The sequence below is a fragment of the Lepisosteus oculatus genome, chromosome 9 (genome assembly GCF_040954835.1).
Source record: "Lepisosteus oculatus isolate fLepOcu1 chromosome 9, fLepOcu1.hap2, whole genome shotgun sequence".
NCBI lineage: Eukaryota > Metazoa > Chordata > Actinopteri > Semionotiformes > Lepisosteidae > Lepisosteus > Lepisosteus oculatus.
The window spans coordinates 15,915,003-15,936,170 of record NC_090704.1 but is presented as its reverse complement, the minus strand read 5'-3'; the positions used below and the strand labels follow the sequence as shown (position 1 = coordinate 15,936,170).

Sequence of the window (21,168 nt, the reverse complement as noted above, 5' to 3'; positions counted from 1 at the left end):
TGATGGGCTTTCTTCATGATGGGGCTGATATTAATTTCCTACTTGAGAAAGTGGCAGATGGTCATTCCAAGAAACTTGAAAGAGTCCACTCTCTCCACAGACTGGCCACTAATGACAAGTGGTGGCAGATCACCTCTTCCCCTACAAAAGTCCACCACCAGCACTTTGGTCTTAACAATGTTTAGCTCCAAATTATATTTATTACACCACTTGGACAGCGTACTGACTTATATGCTGTTTTGTCATTGTTAATGATTAAGCCTTCTAATGTTGTGTCATCTGTGAATTATATTATATTCACAGACTCTGAAGAAGACACACAATCATTTGTGTGTAACTAGTAAAGGAGTGGTGACAATACACAGCCTTGGAAGGCACCATTTTTTTATAATTATTGAGTAAGAAAGCATGTTCCCCATCTTCATCACCTGCTTCCTACCAGTTAGAAAATCTAGGATCCATTGCCTCATTGGATTGATTCAAGCCCAGGTCCCAAAGTTTATCAAACACCTTTAGAGGCACAATTGTATTAAATAATGAGCTGTAGCTGATAAACAGGACTTGCGCATAGATAGCAGGGGCCTCAAGGTGCTTTAGGATGGAATGAAGGCAAAGAGAACCAACATCCACTATGGACCTATTGACCCTTTTCGTGAACTGTTACGGATCTAATTCAACACTGGACAGAGATGGTTATAAACCAGTAACTCTGAAAAATTCATAGCCACAGGCCTATAATCATTCAGGCAGCTGACATTAGCTTTCTTTTTAATACCTTGGAATAGAAACATGTATACGTATTTTAAGCATCATATAGATACTGCACATCTATTAAATGTATAATTCCTTGATATGACACTGCTTTTGTGCTATCAGTTTGTGTCTAATGCCCATCAGTACTGTCTGAGGTTGCTCGGATTCTCCGGCTCAAGGGAATGCTTGGGTAATCCCTTGGCCAAAATGGGAATAAAATGTAAAGCTGACAAATCCTGAAGTTGCATTGCAGGAAAAAAAGAACAAAAAAAGAAAATTGCCCCTTTTGATCTATAATATTGATCACCTATTACTGCTTAAAAATACATAGAATATAATATGTGAATATTTATCGATGGTCATTTTACCTGTTCTCTGACAATTAGAAGCCTGTTTTGTTTGGACAGTTAAAATTTCTAGGGTCTTTTTTCACAGGTTGTGAGAAGACAGCATGCCAGGTAAATTCCCACCATCTCAGCAGAACTGTCTTTGAGTATCAAGTGGATTTCACTGTGATTAGTCAAAGAGATTTGTGCACCATGATTCACAACTTGAACCACTTGAATATCACTCTTCATCAAGTCATAATCTAATGAAATATGACAAGTTGGATAATTCTGTTTAAATAATACAATGACAATAGGTGTAATGGCACCGAAAGAAAAGAATGGCATTTAACAGAATAATGTTTAACATTTAAAAATAATGTTAAACATTTAAAAATAACTGTAAACAACCATTAAATGATAAAAGATTAAATCCAATTTTGAAAACCTATTTTTAGTATTTGATGATTAGTCAAACAAAATACAATAAAAATACATGCAATGTAGTGCCCATACTGCATATAAACAATATACTGTACTTAACAGAATGCCTACAGTATGTGATATTACGTGTTAATAACATGTTTGCTTGGATAATGAACTGTACGCATGCACAGTTTCTTCCCTATTCCTGTCAGATGAAATGCAAATGCATTTAAATAGCTGTGCACATTTTCTCATGTTTTAGAATTCTACAATTAAAAAAGTAATTTTATTATACAGTTCCTGAAAAATCATAGCTTATGTTTTGTATGTGATGATTGTCTCTGTGTGAAATGTCATAGTTAAAATACACAGATTAGAAAAAACTGGATAGTGTGATATATTCCTTGCCAACTTGATTATTTCTGCCTCCTCAAGGGAAAAATGCTTTCTGTTTTCATTAGATTTCTCCTTTGGTGAGGCACATGTGTGATTATTATGATGGAAACAGTTCAAATGTGATCATTCAGTGTAATATAAGAATCATACAGCAGTTTAACAGTTTAAATTTCTATCTTTATTGTAATGTATACATTCTATACTTCCAAGTGTTGCTTAAAATTAATGCTAGAAATAAAGGAATTTCTCTCCCATTTCAGATAAAACAAAACACTTTTCGGAAGGAATAACATTTTCTTTTTTGCTTGTGTTATGCTCAGCTTATACAGTACATGTAGGTTGTTCTATCAAGGAAATGTTCTCATCTTGCACAGTGAATTTTGGAAATTCACAAAAGTATTTGCATAACATATACTAGACTTTGACCACAAGAAACATTCAAAATAAAAAATATAAGAGTCAAATGGCAAAACTAACAAAAACAAAAAGTTTCTAAACAAGAAGTGCATTGTAGAATATCCCCCTATGAACATGTGTGTTCCACCTGAAGAAGATTCCACAGCCAAAACTTTGTGTTTTCTTTCTTCTCTTTTCAGCATGGGATAAACCTATTACTTGTTCCTTTGCAGCCTACGCATGCTGACACAGTTACCCACCTAAACTACTGTCATACAGTGTCTGACAAGACATAACAACTCAAGCGCAGTTTACTTTCTGCTGTGGGATTCTGTTTACTCCTACCAGGCTCTCTTTATATACAGTACAGGATATTATGTATATCCTACATACTGTATCTGCAGTAAAATATTAGTATAATATATTTGTGCTGAAAAAAGTAATGATTTGTCAAAAGACAAAATGCTCCTGTATTGAAAGGAGAGACAAGAGATACACTGTAGCATTTGAATTTTCCTCCTGACTTTCCTCCTGACAGTTAATTGAGAAGTTGTCTCCAACTTTAGAGGAACAATGTGGACAATAACTGCCAGAAACTTCAATTAGACTCAGAAGCAGATCCTTTTTAAGTTTACATTTAATAAAAAACAAATGATTAGGGTTTGGGATGAATGGGATTTAGTACCATTCTCTTGACTATTTAAAAGTAAAGGTGTATTACTGTACCTGTGGTATCTTTCTGTTTTTCTCTTCTCAGACTTTTACATATCCAGATGGCCAATTCTTTTTTACATACAGTATATTTAAAGTTAAGCCAGTTTGCATCTTTTATATGCTTTACATCCCTTGCCGTTGCTCTAAACTCCTCAAAATCACCCCTACTGTCACCTCTGACCCTTTGAATAAATATGCCCATTTACCAAAGCCAAGTGTAAAATTTCAGACCCCAGAAGTGCTGGACCATTGCTTAATGCCATTTTCACTGCCTTTCAGAATCTCTATGTTTTTGGTTATGTAGCTCAGGGTACAGGACAGCTGGATATCCCTCCTATAGGAGAATCACCTAGACAAATAAAATGACTTCAGCCGTCTGAAGCTAGTCCCCAAGATACTGTATGTACTTTAGTGCAACTGGGCACCTTCTGTGGCAATCTGCAAATGCCACACTTTGACAGCCATGAAAACTATATGGATCCCCCACCACTGAGAAGCATTTCCTTTCTGAGAAGGAATATGGCACAGTGTCAGACAAAATTGCAGTTGAATGCATACAACTCCAATTTCTGTGGCTTCATGCCCAGGACTTTTTAGTGAACACTGAAAAAAAATATTTATTTTATAAATGAATGGCAAACTTACGTGGTAATACAGGTTGAGAAATATACAGTATTGCACTAACTAGAAAGTTCTTGTGAATAAGGTAAGGTCAATTTATCCAGTTGTAATAAGAGCATTTTCTTTGACAGTCTTCAGTATGAATTTTATTCCATTATGCATCCAAAGACTAAATGACAAATGATTTGATGTAATGATTAAAACTAAAAATTCATTGTTTTTACATTTTTAAAACCTGTAGTGATACTTTTAATATAATATAAATCATACCATTTCTTAAATTAAAGATAAACATTTAAAAAAGTCTAAAGGGATTTATTCAAAAAAATTGTCAAATGTTCAGAAAACATTTTTGATTAAAATTAAGAGGCCATGTGTTAGGTATCGCTTGATTCTGCGAAAGCTGCCGCAGATAGACATAATAATTGCAGAAGGTCTTGAAAGAAGAAGAAAGGCAAATGTTGTTGAAATACTAAGGGGTAATACTGTTGCTCATGCTAATGTACTAATGAGTGGAGCACAGGGCTTAAAATGTTTTCAACATAATATTGACTATTGGTGCTGTTATCAAGAACAACTAGCAAATTTTCAAATGTTGGCATTGATGAAGCTACAGTATAGTCCATCAGGCTGCTGCCTCCAGAGCAATATTATTCCATATTATAAAAAAACTCACTGAACCTTTCAGAAGTTCTCCTTTATGCACTTGTTCTGCAGTCACCAAATAAATGACAGAAACAGGATTCATTAGAAAACAACATTCATTATTTTTAACTTCCTTGGGATTGCTTGTCATCCATGTTGATGTATAAACAGTATTGTAAATATGTTGATGTGTAAACTGTGATATAGCTTGTGTAAACAAGTTGATGCGTGAACTGAGTGTGTAAAATCTTGATGTGTAAACAGTAACATTACCATTGTACAGTAGGTAGAATGCATACTGGCTACCCTGTTATTTAATGAGTACTACTGATTGGGAACAGTAGTAATTATAATGACTATTATAAACTCTCATAATCTGTCGGGTTAGGCTCTGGCTCACTTCGACCGTGCATTGGACCAAGCTACTATTAAAAATGAATGGATGATTATAATAATACTACAGTGTACAGGTACCACAGGACCAAATACAAGTTATCTGCATTTCAGATGTGACTGATTCAGCTTCATTTCATATTAAAGTTTAAATTAATCAAGACTGTGTGGTACAGTGGAGTAGTGGTTAGCATTGCTGCCTCACAGTGCTGGGGCACTTGGTTTAGTTCTGGAGCTGGGGTGCTATCTGTGTGGAGCTTGCATGTTCTCCCAATGTTTGAGTTTCCTCCAGGTATTTCTGGTTTCCTCTCCCCGTCCAAACTCATTCTGGTAGGTTAACAGGCTTCTGATAAAACTGACCCTGGTGTGAGTGTGTCTATGTTTGTGTCTGTGTGTATCGTGTGATGGACTGCTGTCCCATTCGGGGTGAATCCTAACTTGTGCCCATTGCTTGCCAGGATAGGCTGAAGCTCCCCCACAACCTTGTACTGGATACAGTGGTTAGAAAATGGATGGATGGGTGGATTGATCAAGACAAATCAATAAATTCTGAGTTTAATTTGTTTTTTCTTTTTTTACATTAGGCAAAGGTGAAAACCATTTCAGGAAACCAGCATGAAGCCTAGTGACTTGAAACAAGTGACTGAGGTCCGCCTCTGGCATTTATGTAAAAACCATGTTGTGTTGTAGATATCAGCAAGCTCAGGAAGCTGTATTTAATTAATTGAAACTAACTCACATAGACTGCAATGCACAGTATGAATAAGTGATTTAAAAGAAAACAAAATCTGTTATATATGATAAATTATTTAATGTGGACCAAGTATTACTTTATGTTCTTATCCTTTTCTATATAATATTATTTATGGTGTTTTACAAATCTTTTATTCATGCTGTTTTTACATCAATAATAAACTATCATCTGGAGTCACTTACATATTAAATCAGAAAACAATGTAGTAATGAGCACAAAATAGGCATAATCCACAATTAGCAGTAATAAATCAACTTAGTTTAAATGTATTGTACTGTATCTCCAGCCATTATACAACTTTATTCATTAGTTTTTTTCTTCAGTCTTGACTTTTGAGGGATTGGATTTGAGGCTGGCAGATGCCTTGGGAATCCTTTGTATTAATTAACTGAAAGATTGCATGAATACCTCTTATTAGTCCACTTGCTTTGATAGGAGCTTTTGACACCTCATTACCTCGACTTCTGTGAGAATTATGAAAGAAATTGCTTGTCTGGTTCTGGTTAACCCTTCAAGAATTCCTAATAGATTACATCTCATTGTTTGTTTTTATTTTATTTATTTTTTATTTACTCCTTAACTTCTTTTTTGGCTAACTCGCAGGCTGTACCTACAGTAACTGTCACTAGTACATTAAATTGGATAACAACCTGCAGTAGCTTCAACCTTCCGATATGTGGTTTTTAGTAAGAAAATATATGGTTCTTTTTAGGATGAAAAGTCAAAGATACATACTGTATGGGGCATTGATTGTACCTTTCAAAGAAAAAAACAACTTTTGTGCATTGATTGTACCTTTCACAGAAAAAAAAACAACTTTTGTCCATTTTTATCTGATATTTATGGAAGCCCGTTTCCGCCAGGGAGTAAAGTATATGGTATCTCGCAATTGCGACTTTGTATCTCAGAATTCCGACTTTTTATCTCACATTTAAGACTTAGAAATAGCCCACATTTCATTGTCTTTCCTTTTGTTATTGTAACGGATTCAGGTTCTAGGGCTTGTGCCCTCCCCGCTCCCACCCTAGTTCGTGCCTCACTGCATTGGAAGACCTTTATTAAGTAAAAAAAGACATACAATAGAAATATGAAAAAAAAAATAAGTTTCAGCTTTTATAATTGCGAATTCCTCTGGATGTGAAGTGTCTACCTCTGTATCTTTTTTCATATTCGGTCTCCGTTTTTGTATTTCCGGTGTTTAAATAAAAAGTTTTTTAAAAAGCCCACCGTACACTATTCCATCCGGGTACTATGGAAGCCTCACTGGCGGAAATGTGATTTCATAAATATTCATGTAATTTGATTTTTATCAGGGCACTGTACAAGACAAGTCTTCAGGCCTATAGATCCTATGATCCTGTACGATTAATGAATATTGTAACGCAACGGGGGCTCAGGCGGGCACCCTTGCCGCATCTGTTCGGCCCCTGCACCGTCCGGGGCTCGAACCCGGGACTTCCGCGTCTCTCTACAGCGACCTAGCCCCGTGAGCTAAAGAGAGATCTCTCTACAGCCCAGTAGCTGTGGTCCTGCTATCACAGGGAAGGGCGGTGACGTCACCCGCTCTGGTAAGCCGGCTCTTACACAGTGCCTGTCGGCCGTAAGCGTTACACTCTCCCCCGCTTAAATCGCTGTCCCCGACGAAGGGCTATCCCATCCCACTTCTGACACCAATGTAACGCAACGGGGGCTCAGGCGGGCGCCCTTGCCGCATCTGGTCGGCCCCATCCCGACTGGAGGCTCGAACCCGGGACTCCCGCGTCTCTCTGCAGCGACCCAGCCCCGTGAGCTAAAGAGAGATCTCTCCACAGCCCAGTAGCTGTGGTCCTGCTATCACAGGGAAGGGCGGTGACGTCACCCGCTCTGGTACGCCGGCTCTTACACAGTGCCTGTCGGCCGTAAGCGTTGCAATATACAGCAGTGTAACGGAAAGGCCGACATACAGGTTGTAGTTCTGTAGTTCGATCTGGTTGTAGTGTTGTGATGGCACCGCCCTCCCCTGTCGCAATTCTGAGATATAAAGTCGCAATTGCGAGTTACCATACCGTGGTTTTTTTTACTCCCTGGCGGAAATGGGCTACCATAGATATTATTTAGAATGTGGTGAAATAATTTATTCTTCCCACTCCAATGATGGTTTATTGAAAATGAAAATGATATTGATACATTGGATAGTTAATTGAAAAAAGTACCTCCCCATATACACATTACGTATCTGTACAAGATGTGGGCTTTGTTTTTTTGTTGCATGATACAGTGTCGCAACCAGGTGAGTCATTACTATTAAATTATTTAGACACCAAGCTATTTTTTCATTCATGCAATGAGACTAAAAAGAAATATGACTTGGACAGAGAACTAGTGTGGGAAGAGCTGAAGATGAGCAAAAAACACTTCTATTGTCTCCCAATCAACCAATTACAGAAATATTTCACAGTATGTCAAGAAAAGAAAATACAGCACCAAGGGAAAACACATTTTGTAGGGTGGTGTTACAGGAAAAGCACATACATTGTAAAATGACAATATCTACAGTATGTTTTGTGTTGAAAAATAACTATACTGATAAAAACTATATCCCTAGCGGACTCTAATGCATAAACCCTGATTGCCAGAGTAGAGTTAGGAAGGTACAGATGGTATGTTTAAAAGAAAAAAAAACTAACACTGTCAGATGGTGTTAGAGAAGAAACATAAAGTCTTGTCTCAAGTGCTCTGTGTAATGGAAGGAGACATGTTCCAACCTGCCTTAGGTTTCTGCCACTTAAAATGTTATCTTCCTAAAGGACATGCAGGTGCACTTTCCAATGGAGCCCCCCCACACACACACACAGACATACACACAGCTTAAACTGTTCCGGGGCTGACCTGAAGGTGTTGTGTGGAAAGGAGTCTGTAAATTAGAAAGAAATAATCCATCCCTCCTGTCATCTGGAATGAGAGGTGGCCAATATTAATACAAAAAGGACAGGGGCTGCTGGACGGGGCTGATCTGATGAATGTCCCAGGCCTGAGCCAAGGCAGTCTGACACTGAAGCTCTGAATGGGAAAAGACCTCGAGACAATGAAGAGCAGGAGGATTAATCAAGTGACAGGGAGGCATATTAAAGCATTCCTCTTGTTCCACAGACTCATTTCACAGTCATGATTGCATTATTACAAAAGCAATGGTACACAAGGCAATTTCAGCTAACACAAGTGCCTGGTCTTATTTACAATGCGTTTTGTTCTGTGGGTGCTTAGGAATGGAGTACTCCACTATTATGTATCTATGTGTGCATGTGTTTAAAGGATTAAACACTGGCCAAATCACACCCCTGCCTCCTTTTCCTGACTACCTCAAAATCCCTCTTTCCATACTGTATATATACTGTATACAGTATATACCCATCCTTTTTTAAAAGGAACACCTTTCAGGATAATGAGATAATGGATAATGGAATGTTTAATTATACAGACTAAATATTATAGTTAGCTACACTACGTCATGTGGATGAGCCATAACAAGTGAAAATAGCCATCTGTAGCTAGTAACTTCAGATATGGTATCTGAAGCAGAATTCACCACAAATAATGAAACCCAAGAGCTAGATGTCCATTAACACATCTTCTAATCCACTTATCCAGTACAGTGTCACGGAAGGAGCTGGAGTTTAACCCACCAAGCAAAAGGCACAAGGCAGAATACACCCTGGACAGGATGCCAGTCCATCGCAAGGCACACATTGACACAAACACACACACACTCACACCAGAAGCCAATTAATCTACCAGCATGTCTTTGGACTGTGGAAGGAAACCAGCACACCAAGAGGAAACCCATGCAAACACAGGAAGAGCAAACTAACTCCACACTGATAGCACCCAAGGACCTGAATCCATAGCAATGTGAGACAGCAGTTGTAATCACCGTCCACCATGCCACCCATGAGTTAGAGGTGTTTTTGTGGATATTTTTTGAGTGCTTAAGTATAGTGAGGTTCGGCCCTGGGCGAGGAGACTGGGACCCTCATGCAGACTGAGGAGTTAACCAAGGTGTAGCGGCACAGGTAGAGAAGTGATGCAGAAGGCAAATGCGAAAAGAGGTTTACTTATGAAACAATAACACATAGCTTTTGGGAATAATTATAATTTCATTAGAATAGCAGGGTAAAAGTGACTTGGTTGTCGTTATCCCTCCAAAATGTCAGTTAAGAACTCTGCTTAAGAACTTAAAGTTGTGCATATTATCGTCGTGAAATAGTCAAAGCCAATTAATATTTACAGTACATTCCCATGAGTCATATCACACTAATGTTTAAAGGTGTTCCTTATAACACACAAATACTGTACACATCTGAATGCGGCACATTAAAGTAAACTGTCACGCTAATGCAGTCTAATAAGTGCTAAATACAGGTAACTGCAGGCTGTGAAAATGTATCTATCGGAGCTATCTCCAGAGAACTCACATTCTCTATGAGTCGGTGGGTGTGCCTACGGAGATGAGGCGAAAAGAGAAACGTGGAAAAAATCACACTAGGTTTCTTAAAATGTCTAATGTTTTAAGCCTTTTGAGTGTAGAAGGCGGTAATTTATTAGATCAGTTAAGTAGGTCTTTTCTGAAAATCGCCTGATAACGTCTCGTGCAGAACAACAGACCGTCCTTCGTAGCTGTACAGTACATTCTAAAGGAAACGGAATAAGAAAACAAAGAAAAACGTTTGTAGTTAGCCGTGCTGTCATTATGATGAAAAGTACAGTATACATGGGGATTACTGCTGGGCGGGAAGAATATTTCGTGATACAAAACCTTCTAACCTCTCAATAGTCACCTAGAAGGTCATCTTGGGACAGGATCTTGTGGCAACACGTGAGTTGGACCCGCATTACAGAGGACTTCAGCCTGCTGTAACTATAGGGAGTTCGCAAGAGAGCTCTAAAGAGAGAGTTTCTAAGTAAAGTAATTCTCTCTCTAATACAAATACCTTCCGCCCCACCCCCACTGCTTTCTTTAGTGACTAAGACGTCGGATTCTCGTTTTGACTCACTTATTTGCCAGAGCCAGAATCACTTTGCGTGAGAGAATACAAGTCAGATCATTCTTGTGCCTCAGTGAGCTTCGAGTAATTAGAATTCCCGACGGCTTTCTCTGTTTCACACGGTTATTTTTCTTATACAATGCATCGTTACACAAACACTTCAGTCTGCAATCTGTTGATTAAGTCCTTATTAAGCGAACGCTAAAGCCTTTGTTTAAGATTTAAGATTGAGGTGCTTGATTAACGTCTTGTGGAATTATAGCAAGGCGTCTCCGGCCATCTCAACTGAATCATTTTCTATAACACAAAGTTTTTAAGTGGATTTATTTAGTAAATCCCTAGCATTTATTTGGAATTATTCAACAGACCCACAAATGGCTGGGAGTAGGAAAACATAAAGTCACGAGAGGTGAGGAGGAAACTAACAAGATAAATAAAACAATTTAATAAAAATACGTGTAGATACATACTGTATAATAAAATGCATTTTCCTGCAGGCTACTTAACCCTATATTATACTGTACATACAATAGTGCATGGGTCCAATTGGATTTATTTTATATAAAAAGCATACTTTGCATCTATCACCGTTAGCGAACAGCTAAATACGTTGTGTAACGGGGATTGATTATGTACTGTAAACAGCAATACACATCCATACGGGAGCAGATGAAGTAGAGCGGTTTTTCTCTCTAGTTTCCGCTCTAATCCCTCTAATCTCAATTCAGCACTGGACAGCTCCACTCGCAGTCAATTTAGGAGACATCTGAGGAATCTCACCATTGCTGGCGCAGCGCAGTCCGCGAGTTCACTTACCTAGAGCTCCCAGGGAAAACACTGAACGGTGGTCAAATTTAAGGGGGTTTTCTCCCGTACTATGGAAATATCTACATCTTGGAAAACAAGGTTCTCGCAGCAAGGATAAGTAAGTGTAGTGCAGTTCAAAGCTGGAAAGAAAGAAAGGATGCAATAACTCTTGTTTTTGCGTAAGGAATCCACACGTGCCTCTGCTCTGTGCCAAGGATATTTGGAAAGTTGCACTCACCTGGACCAAAGAGTTGATCTTGAAACAACATTGCGTGAGTTTTACAGATAAGGACGTTTGACGGGGTTTTTTTGTGCGTGTGTGTGGATTGAATAACTAAATATCAGCTGTCCTAGTATGAAGGAAACATACATACACAAGAGCGTTTATTGTTTTATTTTCATGAACAAAGGTATAATAACTTTCTTAACCGGATGTTGTGTGAGTTCTTTTTTTTTTGCATGTCGAAATACAGGTGAGCTGTTCTTATGTAGTTTATATATTGGATATATCATTAACTCCCAATCTGGATGAAAATACTGTAAACCATACGGTATTTCATTAATGATGCTAAATTTAACCTTGGTATGGTTTTCGTGTAAAGACAACATGATAGAAAACTGAAATCCAACTCTGAAGAATAATCTCCGCAATGGAGCGTTTTCTCACAGAGCATCTATTTAGAAAAACAACCTTTTCGCTGTTAGAGAAAATATCGCAGCAGTGATCTTCTTTTGTTTTTTTCAAATTTACCTTCTATATAATTGTCATCTTTTATAGAAGAAGTAGCAACAGTGTTGGTTTTGGTAGCAGAAATTGTAGTAGTAACTGCTGTAAGGCATCATGATTTTATGCAACACTAGTGCCATTAAAGACTGGAGCTATTTCCTTTCGCAGATCTTGCCACTTGTTAACAAAACGGCCGGTTTGGTCCACCAAGGTATTGAAAAAGTGGAGGCTACAACGAGCACTGTAGTCACCGTATTAGAGCCCGACCTCAGCGGCATGAGCGTGAACAACCCTCCTCTGAACTCCACGAACCAAACCACAGGGCTGGAGCACCTCTTTCAGTATTCCTACTCAGAGAATGAACTCCTGTACAGGGACTACAAACCACCAGCCAGGGATGCCATTCCGCTCCCCAAAGCCGTGCTATACTTGGTCATGGCAGCACTCGTGGTGGTGGTGGTGGCCTACGCTATCGTCGGTCACCTCATCAAGGACCTGGTCCATGACTTTGTCGGTGAGTTGTTTTTTTTTATTCGGATTCTTCCAGTTTTCATAACTGTTTCGCGTTGGCCTAGTGTTTTTTGTTGTTTTTCACTGTGTTCCGGAAACTTGCGTGGTTTTAATTCGGATATTATACGGGAGTTTTAGCTCACTACAAACGCTTAAATTTACGGAAGTTAACTGTATACAAGCCGCATTGCAAGCTTAAAAACCTGTGGCGGTTTTACATTGATTGTTTTAAATGGGTGATCGCAGTAACTTTTTCAAAGTGCGTGTCGAACCAGGTAGAATTAACATTCCCCCAAATTCCAGTAACTTCGTCTCACTCACAGAAACGATTTAAATCTTGTCAGATCATTGAGTGATTTAATCTGACCTTGAAACCCAAAGACATTCTACAAACAGTACATAAAAACTGACATTTCTTATTTACATTTTTTATATGTTTAGTATTCGGTTAATGTCTGCTCCTGCTATGGCAAAGCTCTTTCATTTATGTAACACGATTTTGCCCCCAATAAGACTCGGAGCTCCAAACTTTTGAATTTCAAATTTTAATGAGAGCAAACGTTCAAAGAAAATACTATTGTCATATTCAAAAAGTTTCTTTCTTTTATGTTATTATCTCAGTACGTTCTGCAGTTCAATCTTAGGTACAGTGTATTGGCAGTTTCATTTTTACTGTTTTATTTGGCTTACTGTGTGATGAACCGTGATAGCACAAAAAGATGTTAAAATACTGCTAAAGTTTCGTATTGCACAAACAACAGGACATAAAAAGGAGATAAAGGTTAAATATGCACAGTAATTTCCATGCATTAGCATATTACAATCAGGAGAATCATCAGGGCCTTTTAAACAATCCATAAATATTCATTGTATTATCTGATCCCTTTGTTATACAACGCAACTTTATTTTTGCGACAATCATAATGCAGTTCTACTACAGGTCCTTCATTATATAATTTTTAAGAAAATAATTGATATAGTTTTTTCTTTACAAATTTCATATGCGTTTTATGGCAAGTGCAGCTCGAATTTAAAGGGCTGGATTCGACTATTAAACTCGTTACAGCATCCAACTGTAAATATAATACTAACAAAACAGCTTTGGTAAAAACTAAAATACATACAGGAAAATAAGGACCACCAAATTATTTTTTTCACATATTATGTTAATGTAGTCTGTTATCTGGAAATGCTTTCCTTGATTGACCTTCAGGTACTGTACTTTACACAGTGGGAAAAAAAAGGAAAAATAGAACATCAGTTTCATTTATTTAAATACTTTCAAATGACAAGCTGCTGTGCAAATACAATTTTACAGTATATTACAGAATTTAGAAAAATACTCTGTCTCATTGTTCACAGTCTACCTAAGGAGTTAGCTCACACCATACTGTACATATATTGTACAGACAATAATAATAAATAGTAATTAGACATCACTAAAAAAAACTACAATTATAACTTTAAATCTACTGCTCAGTAATCATGCTGATTATCATTTTTAACTATGACAGTTCAAATTAGAGCATGCTCTTAAGGGTATGTACTGTAAGTTGTATTATGTGTGAATTGTTAAAACAGCAGTTTTTTTCTTGTCGTGGTGATGATTTTAATCTTTTTAAGTAAACTTTTTTAAATGAAAGTTCATCTAGTGCCCTGAGACCAATGTTAATGTGTTTAATTTGTTAGTCATGGCATCATGGCTCCTAACATTTTCTGCCATCCTGTAATGTTTTTCTTGCACTCAAAAGAATCAATTATTTTCAATAGATTGTGGATGGACTGAAACCCCAAAACACCTCAGATTTTCCCCACCTCCTTATTGGATATGAGATACTTGTGAGACATCCTTTCCAATCTACAGCAGTTACAGTATGTGACAGTACCTCACCCGTTTCTTTTTCCAGAGCTAATAAGCAATAGTATCTAAATGAAAAATCAACTGGATTAACTCAATCCCTTAACAGTTTATGAAACAAAATTCACTAATTGATTTAAGCAGCATAATGGTCTGTTTGTCAAAGCTGAAAATGACATTAAGAGTGTTTCCTTCTTTTCTTCGGTTAGAATCCACTCTAAACTCCACAATAGTGACATAAGAAATTCATTTCTTGCTATATAAATCAATATTTCCCCCAGAAAATCATGTGCAACTTTTCCCCCTCAAGAAAGATCATTTAAAAGTTGCATTTTAAGCCTGTGTCTTGTTCTGAGATCCATATTAATTATGCACTGTTTGAAAAGGAGAACAGGAATACCATGCACAATAATACTAAGTGCAGTGACCAATCGCATAATACAGAAATTCCCAAAGCAACCTTTGAAAAATGTGTTTAATCCAATTCAGTCAAATTGCTACTAAGTCTTTTTATAATGAGAATCTGTTTCATGATATGTGAGATTTCACAAAAAACCTTTTCATTTAAGCAATACAACTTATATATATACAGTACATTGTATGTACTGTACAGTACCTTATATCCTCCACAATGAAATTCATCATTAAATTGCCATTGTTTCTTTAGTTTTATAGGGACATTTAGTCATTAAGATAGTTTTAAAATAACAATAAACATAATTTCAAGACCTCTCTGCTTCTGAATGTAGGCTACAATCATAAAAGACAGATCTTTGCGCACACAAAATGCCCATTCCGCACTGTGATAGATTGTAATGTACAGTAGTAGTGAACAGGTTCAAAAGAAAAAATAATAGTTGGTTGGAGAAGGAGATGAAAAAAATACTGCTGCTACTGTTCATTTACCCTGAATTGTATGTGATTGCTTTTCACATGATGTCTGTGACATTTTCTTTTGTTTGAGGTGTGGAAAAACACATGCACATGACTGACCATTCCCATCTACACTTGCAGAACAGTATGCCAATTGCCTTGGATTTTGTACATTGACAGTTCGAATTCCAGCAGGAATCTTTGAAAAGCACTTACACAGCTCTTGAGACTTTCAAGCAACCTTGCATGGGTTGTAAGATCTACTGTATAAGGTGATTTTTTTTTCGGAGTAGAGAAAAAGGCCATTTCTCATTAAATCCAAAAATATATACTGTATATAAAATTGCCCTGACACTGTTCATGGTAGACTACTTTTCCTATCGAAATGGTGACAGATAATATGGCTCTCAAAGACGTACAGTACATAACCAATGGGGCCTTGAACCCAATTTGTGTCACTGGAATGAATAAACATGAAGCCTGTTGTCAGCACAGCACACATAAAACCCTTACTCAAGTAGAAGAAACATAAAGTATTCAAACAAGAAGATAAGAAAAGCAAAAGTAAAGATGATAGAACAAAAGATTAGCACTTAAAAAGTCAATTTTAAGATGAAAGTTACTTCAGCAGGCCACAGCTGATCATTTTATGAAATACTAGTAGCTTCTGTTTAATTCATGTGACATGCCACTGTACCAGTTTATAGTATTCAGTCAGTAACACTGGTTCAGGTTCTGTATATTTTACTAGCATCCTTATAACTGAATGCTGTAACCTTTTTTTCTCTAAAGAGACTTTTTAAAAAAAGGCTTACGGATCAGACATTAGATAGACCTTCTGTTACTATGCATGAGCCCCAGGAGAACATTCACCTATAGTATGAATATCTATAAATGATCTATAACTCCATAAACCTTTGTGTCTACTTTAGGGAAAGATTCTCATCACTCATGCACAGTATAAAACGTGTTTGATTATGATTATTTTTATACATGTACATCATTAAGCTTAAAAACATATAATATTCTTTAAAAATAACTATTAATGCAATTAAAAGGGCTGGTTCCAGATTTTTACAATCAAATAAGCCTAAAAAAACTCATAAGTGGTATTGTCATGGACTATTCAATGAATAGGACATAGAACAAAAAAGGCCCAATGTCCAAACACAAGTGGTTGAATACAGGGTTAAATAAATTATTGGATCAATAACAGTATTGGTACAGTACTTAATTTTTATATAACCTGATTTAGACTATTTTGATCACTGCAAAAATGAATATTGTTGTAGTGAAAGGAGTTTAGTTTAAGTTCTAGCCTAATTCTACATTTGAAGTGCCTGACATTTATAGACAGGTTGAGGAAATTGAATACCTTTAGCCTGGAACACAGGAAGTGTCTGAGTTTCATACAGTATGTCTGAGTTTCAAACAAATTTTGAAGAGCAGGTCGTCGTAACATTTTTCTAAAGATTTTTTTACAAGGAGACGTTTCAGACGTAACGGAAACACTAAGTAGTCAATTTGAATCTGTGCAGGAATCCTTCTAGAGCTGCTTGTTTCATGCCTTTGGTCGGGTTAACCAGTTTTTTTTAATCAAATTGGAGGGCCATTCTGAGCAGAATCTGGAATTACATCAGAATTGTAAGCAAAGGTCTTTTAAAACACGATTTTAACCGTGGCGTTTCTCTTTTATTATTCCAGACTGGATATTTGGACCAGGTCCGGACGACAGCAGCAACAAGAGTGATATAAACTGTATAACCAACAGCATGAACGAAATAAACGAACAGCCGCAATTACAGGAGATGAACCACATCACTGACAATCACTTTGTGAACGCTATCACACCAGACGAGCTCATTGTTACAATTGACGAAACTTTACAGATACCCCGCGAAACGTGTAGCGGCACATAGTTCCACTACAGCTTTCACACCGTCTTTGATTCTCCAGAAAGAAAACAGCAAATCGCTTGTGTTTCTTCTGCCAGTGAAACAGCTAGGCCTATTATGAACTGATTCGACATGCAGTTTCATTGCTTACATCAGTCAGCAGACTTGCATTTGATAGACTTTTAATCCGTTTGGAATATCACGCCGATTTGCGTTTTTGACAGGACGATTTGCCAATTTATTTTGCACTGATGTCTTAAGACTTCTTGAAAAAATACTTTGAATTTATCTTCACTATGGTCTTCTAAATAAACATTACATGTATTGATTTTATTTTCTGTAACGTAAGCACTTGCTGAAAGCAGTATAAACTGCAGCAGATGGATACATTGTTTCCGGAATTAAGGTTTGCATTTTAATGGTGGCAGATTTCTAAATGTAATTTGCATATTTGTATTTGACTCCTAGATTATTGTCATAGCCCGAGTGGGCCCGTCGTATCGCTGTTCTTTTTGGTATTGACAGAACCACAATTTAAGTCATTAAAAGGGATTGTTGCTTATGTTGTTAGTTTTAACTTGTTGACATCTACAGTATGTACCGTCCCTAAGGACAACTGTAACAATCATATTTTGTTTAAAATATAGTCAGATAAAAGTTTGGTAAAGTATGTCCATTCTGTAGTCGTAAAATAAAACGAAATGTTTAAAGAGGACTTAATGTTAAAAATGCTGAAGTCTAAAACCAAGGGTTTTGAATGATTGTCAGAAGATTGCAATTAATAATAATTACCATAAGAGGGCAATACTGCCCCATTGAATTAAATTGTATAGATAAATGCTGTTTTGCCTCTTAAATATTTATTATTGCAGAACAATTACTAATTCTACACTACGTTTCTTTCTTCACATGGGTGTCTTTGGGAATGAAGAAAAACAGATTTGTTTTTTTTTTCTATTTGTAAAACAATAGACACATTAAGAGTGTGCACAACATAATGCACAACATAATGCATAATGGCTGTTTCTTTTAAATAGGATGTACATAATTTAAAGCAGAAGTGAAACATATCCGTATTGAAGGAATGTCACACTACTCTCAGAGAGGCATTGATCTATATTCCCAATGTCTACAATTTAAACCCCACAAGAAATTATGTAATTACCCTTGAAAAATCCTTTCACTCTAGCCTGGTTCCAAGAGTACATTTAAACACAAGTAAATTCTGTGGTGATAAATATACAGTAAAGCTTCTTTTCTTCCTCATGTCTCAAAGACTGTCAGTGCCAATGCATCACACTATAATGTGACCACCCTTTTCAATAATCCAGAAGTGCGCTACTTGCATATTAAATTCCTCTTCAAAGGAATTCCTCTAGCTGCAACTAAAATTAGTTTAACGTATTGTTAACATTTTGGATAGGAAATATGAGTATTTAAATTCGAATTGTAAGTATATACGTCTATGGTGAATGATGCACTTATTAAAAATAAATTTATACACACACAATATTATATAAATGTATGTCCTACATGGTTATATAAGGGTGACAAATGCATTTTTAAGAAAACAGGAGGAGAAATGAGCCATATGATGTAAATGTGAGTGTGTAAAGAAATTCATAGGATCCCCCTAGTAATAAGTCTCCACCTGCAGACCATAAGGGCTATCAATAACAGGACTATTAATGATAGTAATTCATTGTTTAGATTGCCTGTTAAAATTTGTAATGTCAAAACTGTGCATATACAGTACTGTAAACACATTCTTAAAAATACAGAATGAAAATCACATACTGTATATTATAAATTGTTTTATCAATGTACAGTATGTTACTTTATCTTTTATTCATTTTAAGCTTCTTAACATTTCAATTCAATGGATGTTGTGTAGGTTCATATCTAGGTTTCTCTGGCCAGTTTTGATATCAATTTTGCAATTTGTCTGAATCCATATGTATGGCTATATGTTTTAAAAAGCAAAATCTTTATTTTATGCTCACAATGTTTCACAGGTACTGTATTTAATTCTCATGGTGGTATTTAATGTGCATCAAATGTTATTGTTTCACAGTGCAATTTTCGTGATTCAAATGTTTCAATATACCAGTTAAATTTATAAATACTTTGTAGTTGCTAAAAGACCTTGTGCTGTTCATAACTAGGTAACATGTCATGCTAAGCAATGGTATATTCTAGAGCAGTGGTTCTTAGACCTAATCTTCCCAACTGTATGTCAGCTGGTTTTTGTTTCTTCTGGACTTTTTATCATCAGTGTTAAAGATGCCTATAACTGATTTACTGTATTTGTTCTGTTCTTGGTTTCAAAAATACCCCCAGTTACTGTAAGTGCACTATTGCAGTACTTCAGCACATGTACAGTAGCTTAATTATGCAGTTTGTTCCCCACTTGCTGATAAAGAATTTTCTACCTTATTTTTGGCAAAACAGCTCTTAATAATACATCAATTAAGGATACAGGTGACACAGGTGGACTCCCATAGTGAGAAAGAGTAACGTCTGTTTCAGTCCAGTTAGTTATATTTCAGCTACCACATCTGAATGAGGGCAGTCCTGAAACTCATGTTTGAGTTCAGGGGTTATACCAATTACATATAATTCAGCTTTTTAATCTGTTTTGGAAAAAGGGTTTCAAATAGAAAATGAAATTAAAATTGAAAAGTAGTCAGTGAATAAGATCTAAGTTGGTGCAAAGACCCACGGACAGAGAGGTTCCCCAGTACCAGGAATGAGAACCACTGTACTAGAGGAATTGTATGTTTCAGATAATCCACACTATGATTTAATTAATTAAGAGTTTTATAATTAAATTGTCAAAAACAAATGACAAATCAGCACTAGTAGAAAAGGTTTGTTACCAATTTACACAAATATTTGTCCAAAATGTTTTTTGTTAGTTTCTTGTAACCCCTTTAAGAAAAAAATATTTTGAAATATAGAAACCAGTTTATTAACAATAATTTAAGTGCATCTGAATTCCTTAAACCTAGTCCTGTTATATTTACAGAAATTATTTCTTTTTCTTTTCTAATCAAGTAAAGCTAAAGAAGCATAAGTAAAGCTACAGTTTACATAAATAGCACAAGACTAGGAAATACACCTTTATGTAAAAGAAGGAATATTTTTTTACAATAAATAAATTACTCATTGTATTGTTTAGGAAACAGGAAATTCCAATGAGGCTAGACACAGAGGTCTAGTAGTCCTCCAGTTAAGCTCTTGTTAAGTGAATACTGTGGTGATACAGAGTGATAAAACAGAGTATGTTTCTGTCTGGAACTGATGTAATGGCATCCTCTGTAAATACTATCACTCCAGTAATTATCCTTCTGCTCATAGCTTGTGTATGTCAATGTTTCTGAATTAGGTTTACAAATAAAAATGTTTTAAATAAAATACAAAGATACTGTTTTTTTATCAAGATTCATTTTCATCACCCATTGTGTGAACCAGCTCAATCACAGGTAAGAGAAGATTGAACACAAGACAAATAGCTGAACTTGAGAAGCACAGTGGAAATACTTTAGATAGATCTTGTTAAAATTATCATATACATGACAAACCATAGCCAAAAAGGCTAGAAACCTGAGCTGCATACCTTAGAACTGCAAACATTCAGAACCTGTCAATGTTATGAAATGTTATGGATTAGGTAATTGCTGGGAACAGTAAAGTATTTCAATTTCACACACTCCCACTCTCATGTCTTTAGAAGAAAGAATGGTGTAGCTCTCACTAATAAAACAGTAATTTCATAAGAGAAGGGTGCAGTAACATGCCAGGCCAAGAAAGCCCTTGTGCTGCTCAGCCAATGGAATACTACATCTTGGGAAATCCAGGTCAATTAATCCCAGCTGCAGTTTGCAAGTACAATGTCAAAGGGATTTTCTAACAGACCTCTCTTTAAACAAATTCTAAAGCATCAGAATACACTGGACACAAAAGAAACCTGTAAAAAAAAAACAAATCAATTGGAAGAAAAGATTCCTGACACAGGCCAAGCCTTCTTTCTCACTACCACTCAGAGTGGTT

The 21,168-nt window shown here is 36.4% G+C and overlaps 1 protein-coding gene across 3 annotated transcripts; it reads left to right on the top strand.

Annotated features, from left to right (window-relative positions):
• Positions 1-11,125: 11,125 nt before the first annotated feature.
• On the top strand, positions 11,126-20,497 carry LOC107078385 (uncharacterized). Of its 3 annotated transcripts, none has more exons than XM_015355448.2 (3): positions 11,129-11,524; positions 12,148-12,493; positions 16,925-20,497. In XM_015355448.2, the coding sequence occupies exons 2-3, from the start codon at positions 12,256-12,258 to the stop codon at positions 17,137-17,139; spliced, it is 453 nt and encodes a 150-aa protein (XP_015210934.1). In that variant the 5' UTR covers positions 11,129-11,524; positions 12,148-12,255; the 3' UTR covers positions 17,140-20,497. The 3 variants fall into 3 exon arrangements, with proteins under 3 accessions (XP_015210932.1, XP_015210934.1, XP_015210933.1); XM_015355447.2 differs by having other exon boundaries at positions 11,129-11,725; XM_015355446.2 differs by having other exon boundaries at positions 11,126-12,493.
• The last annotated feature ends 671 nt before the right edge of the window (positions 20,498-21,168 follow it).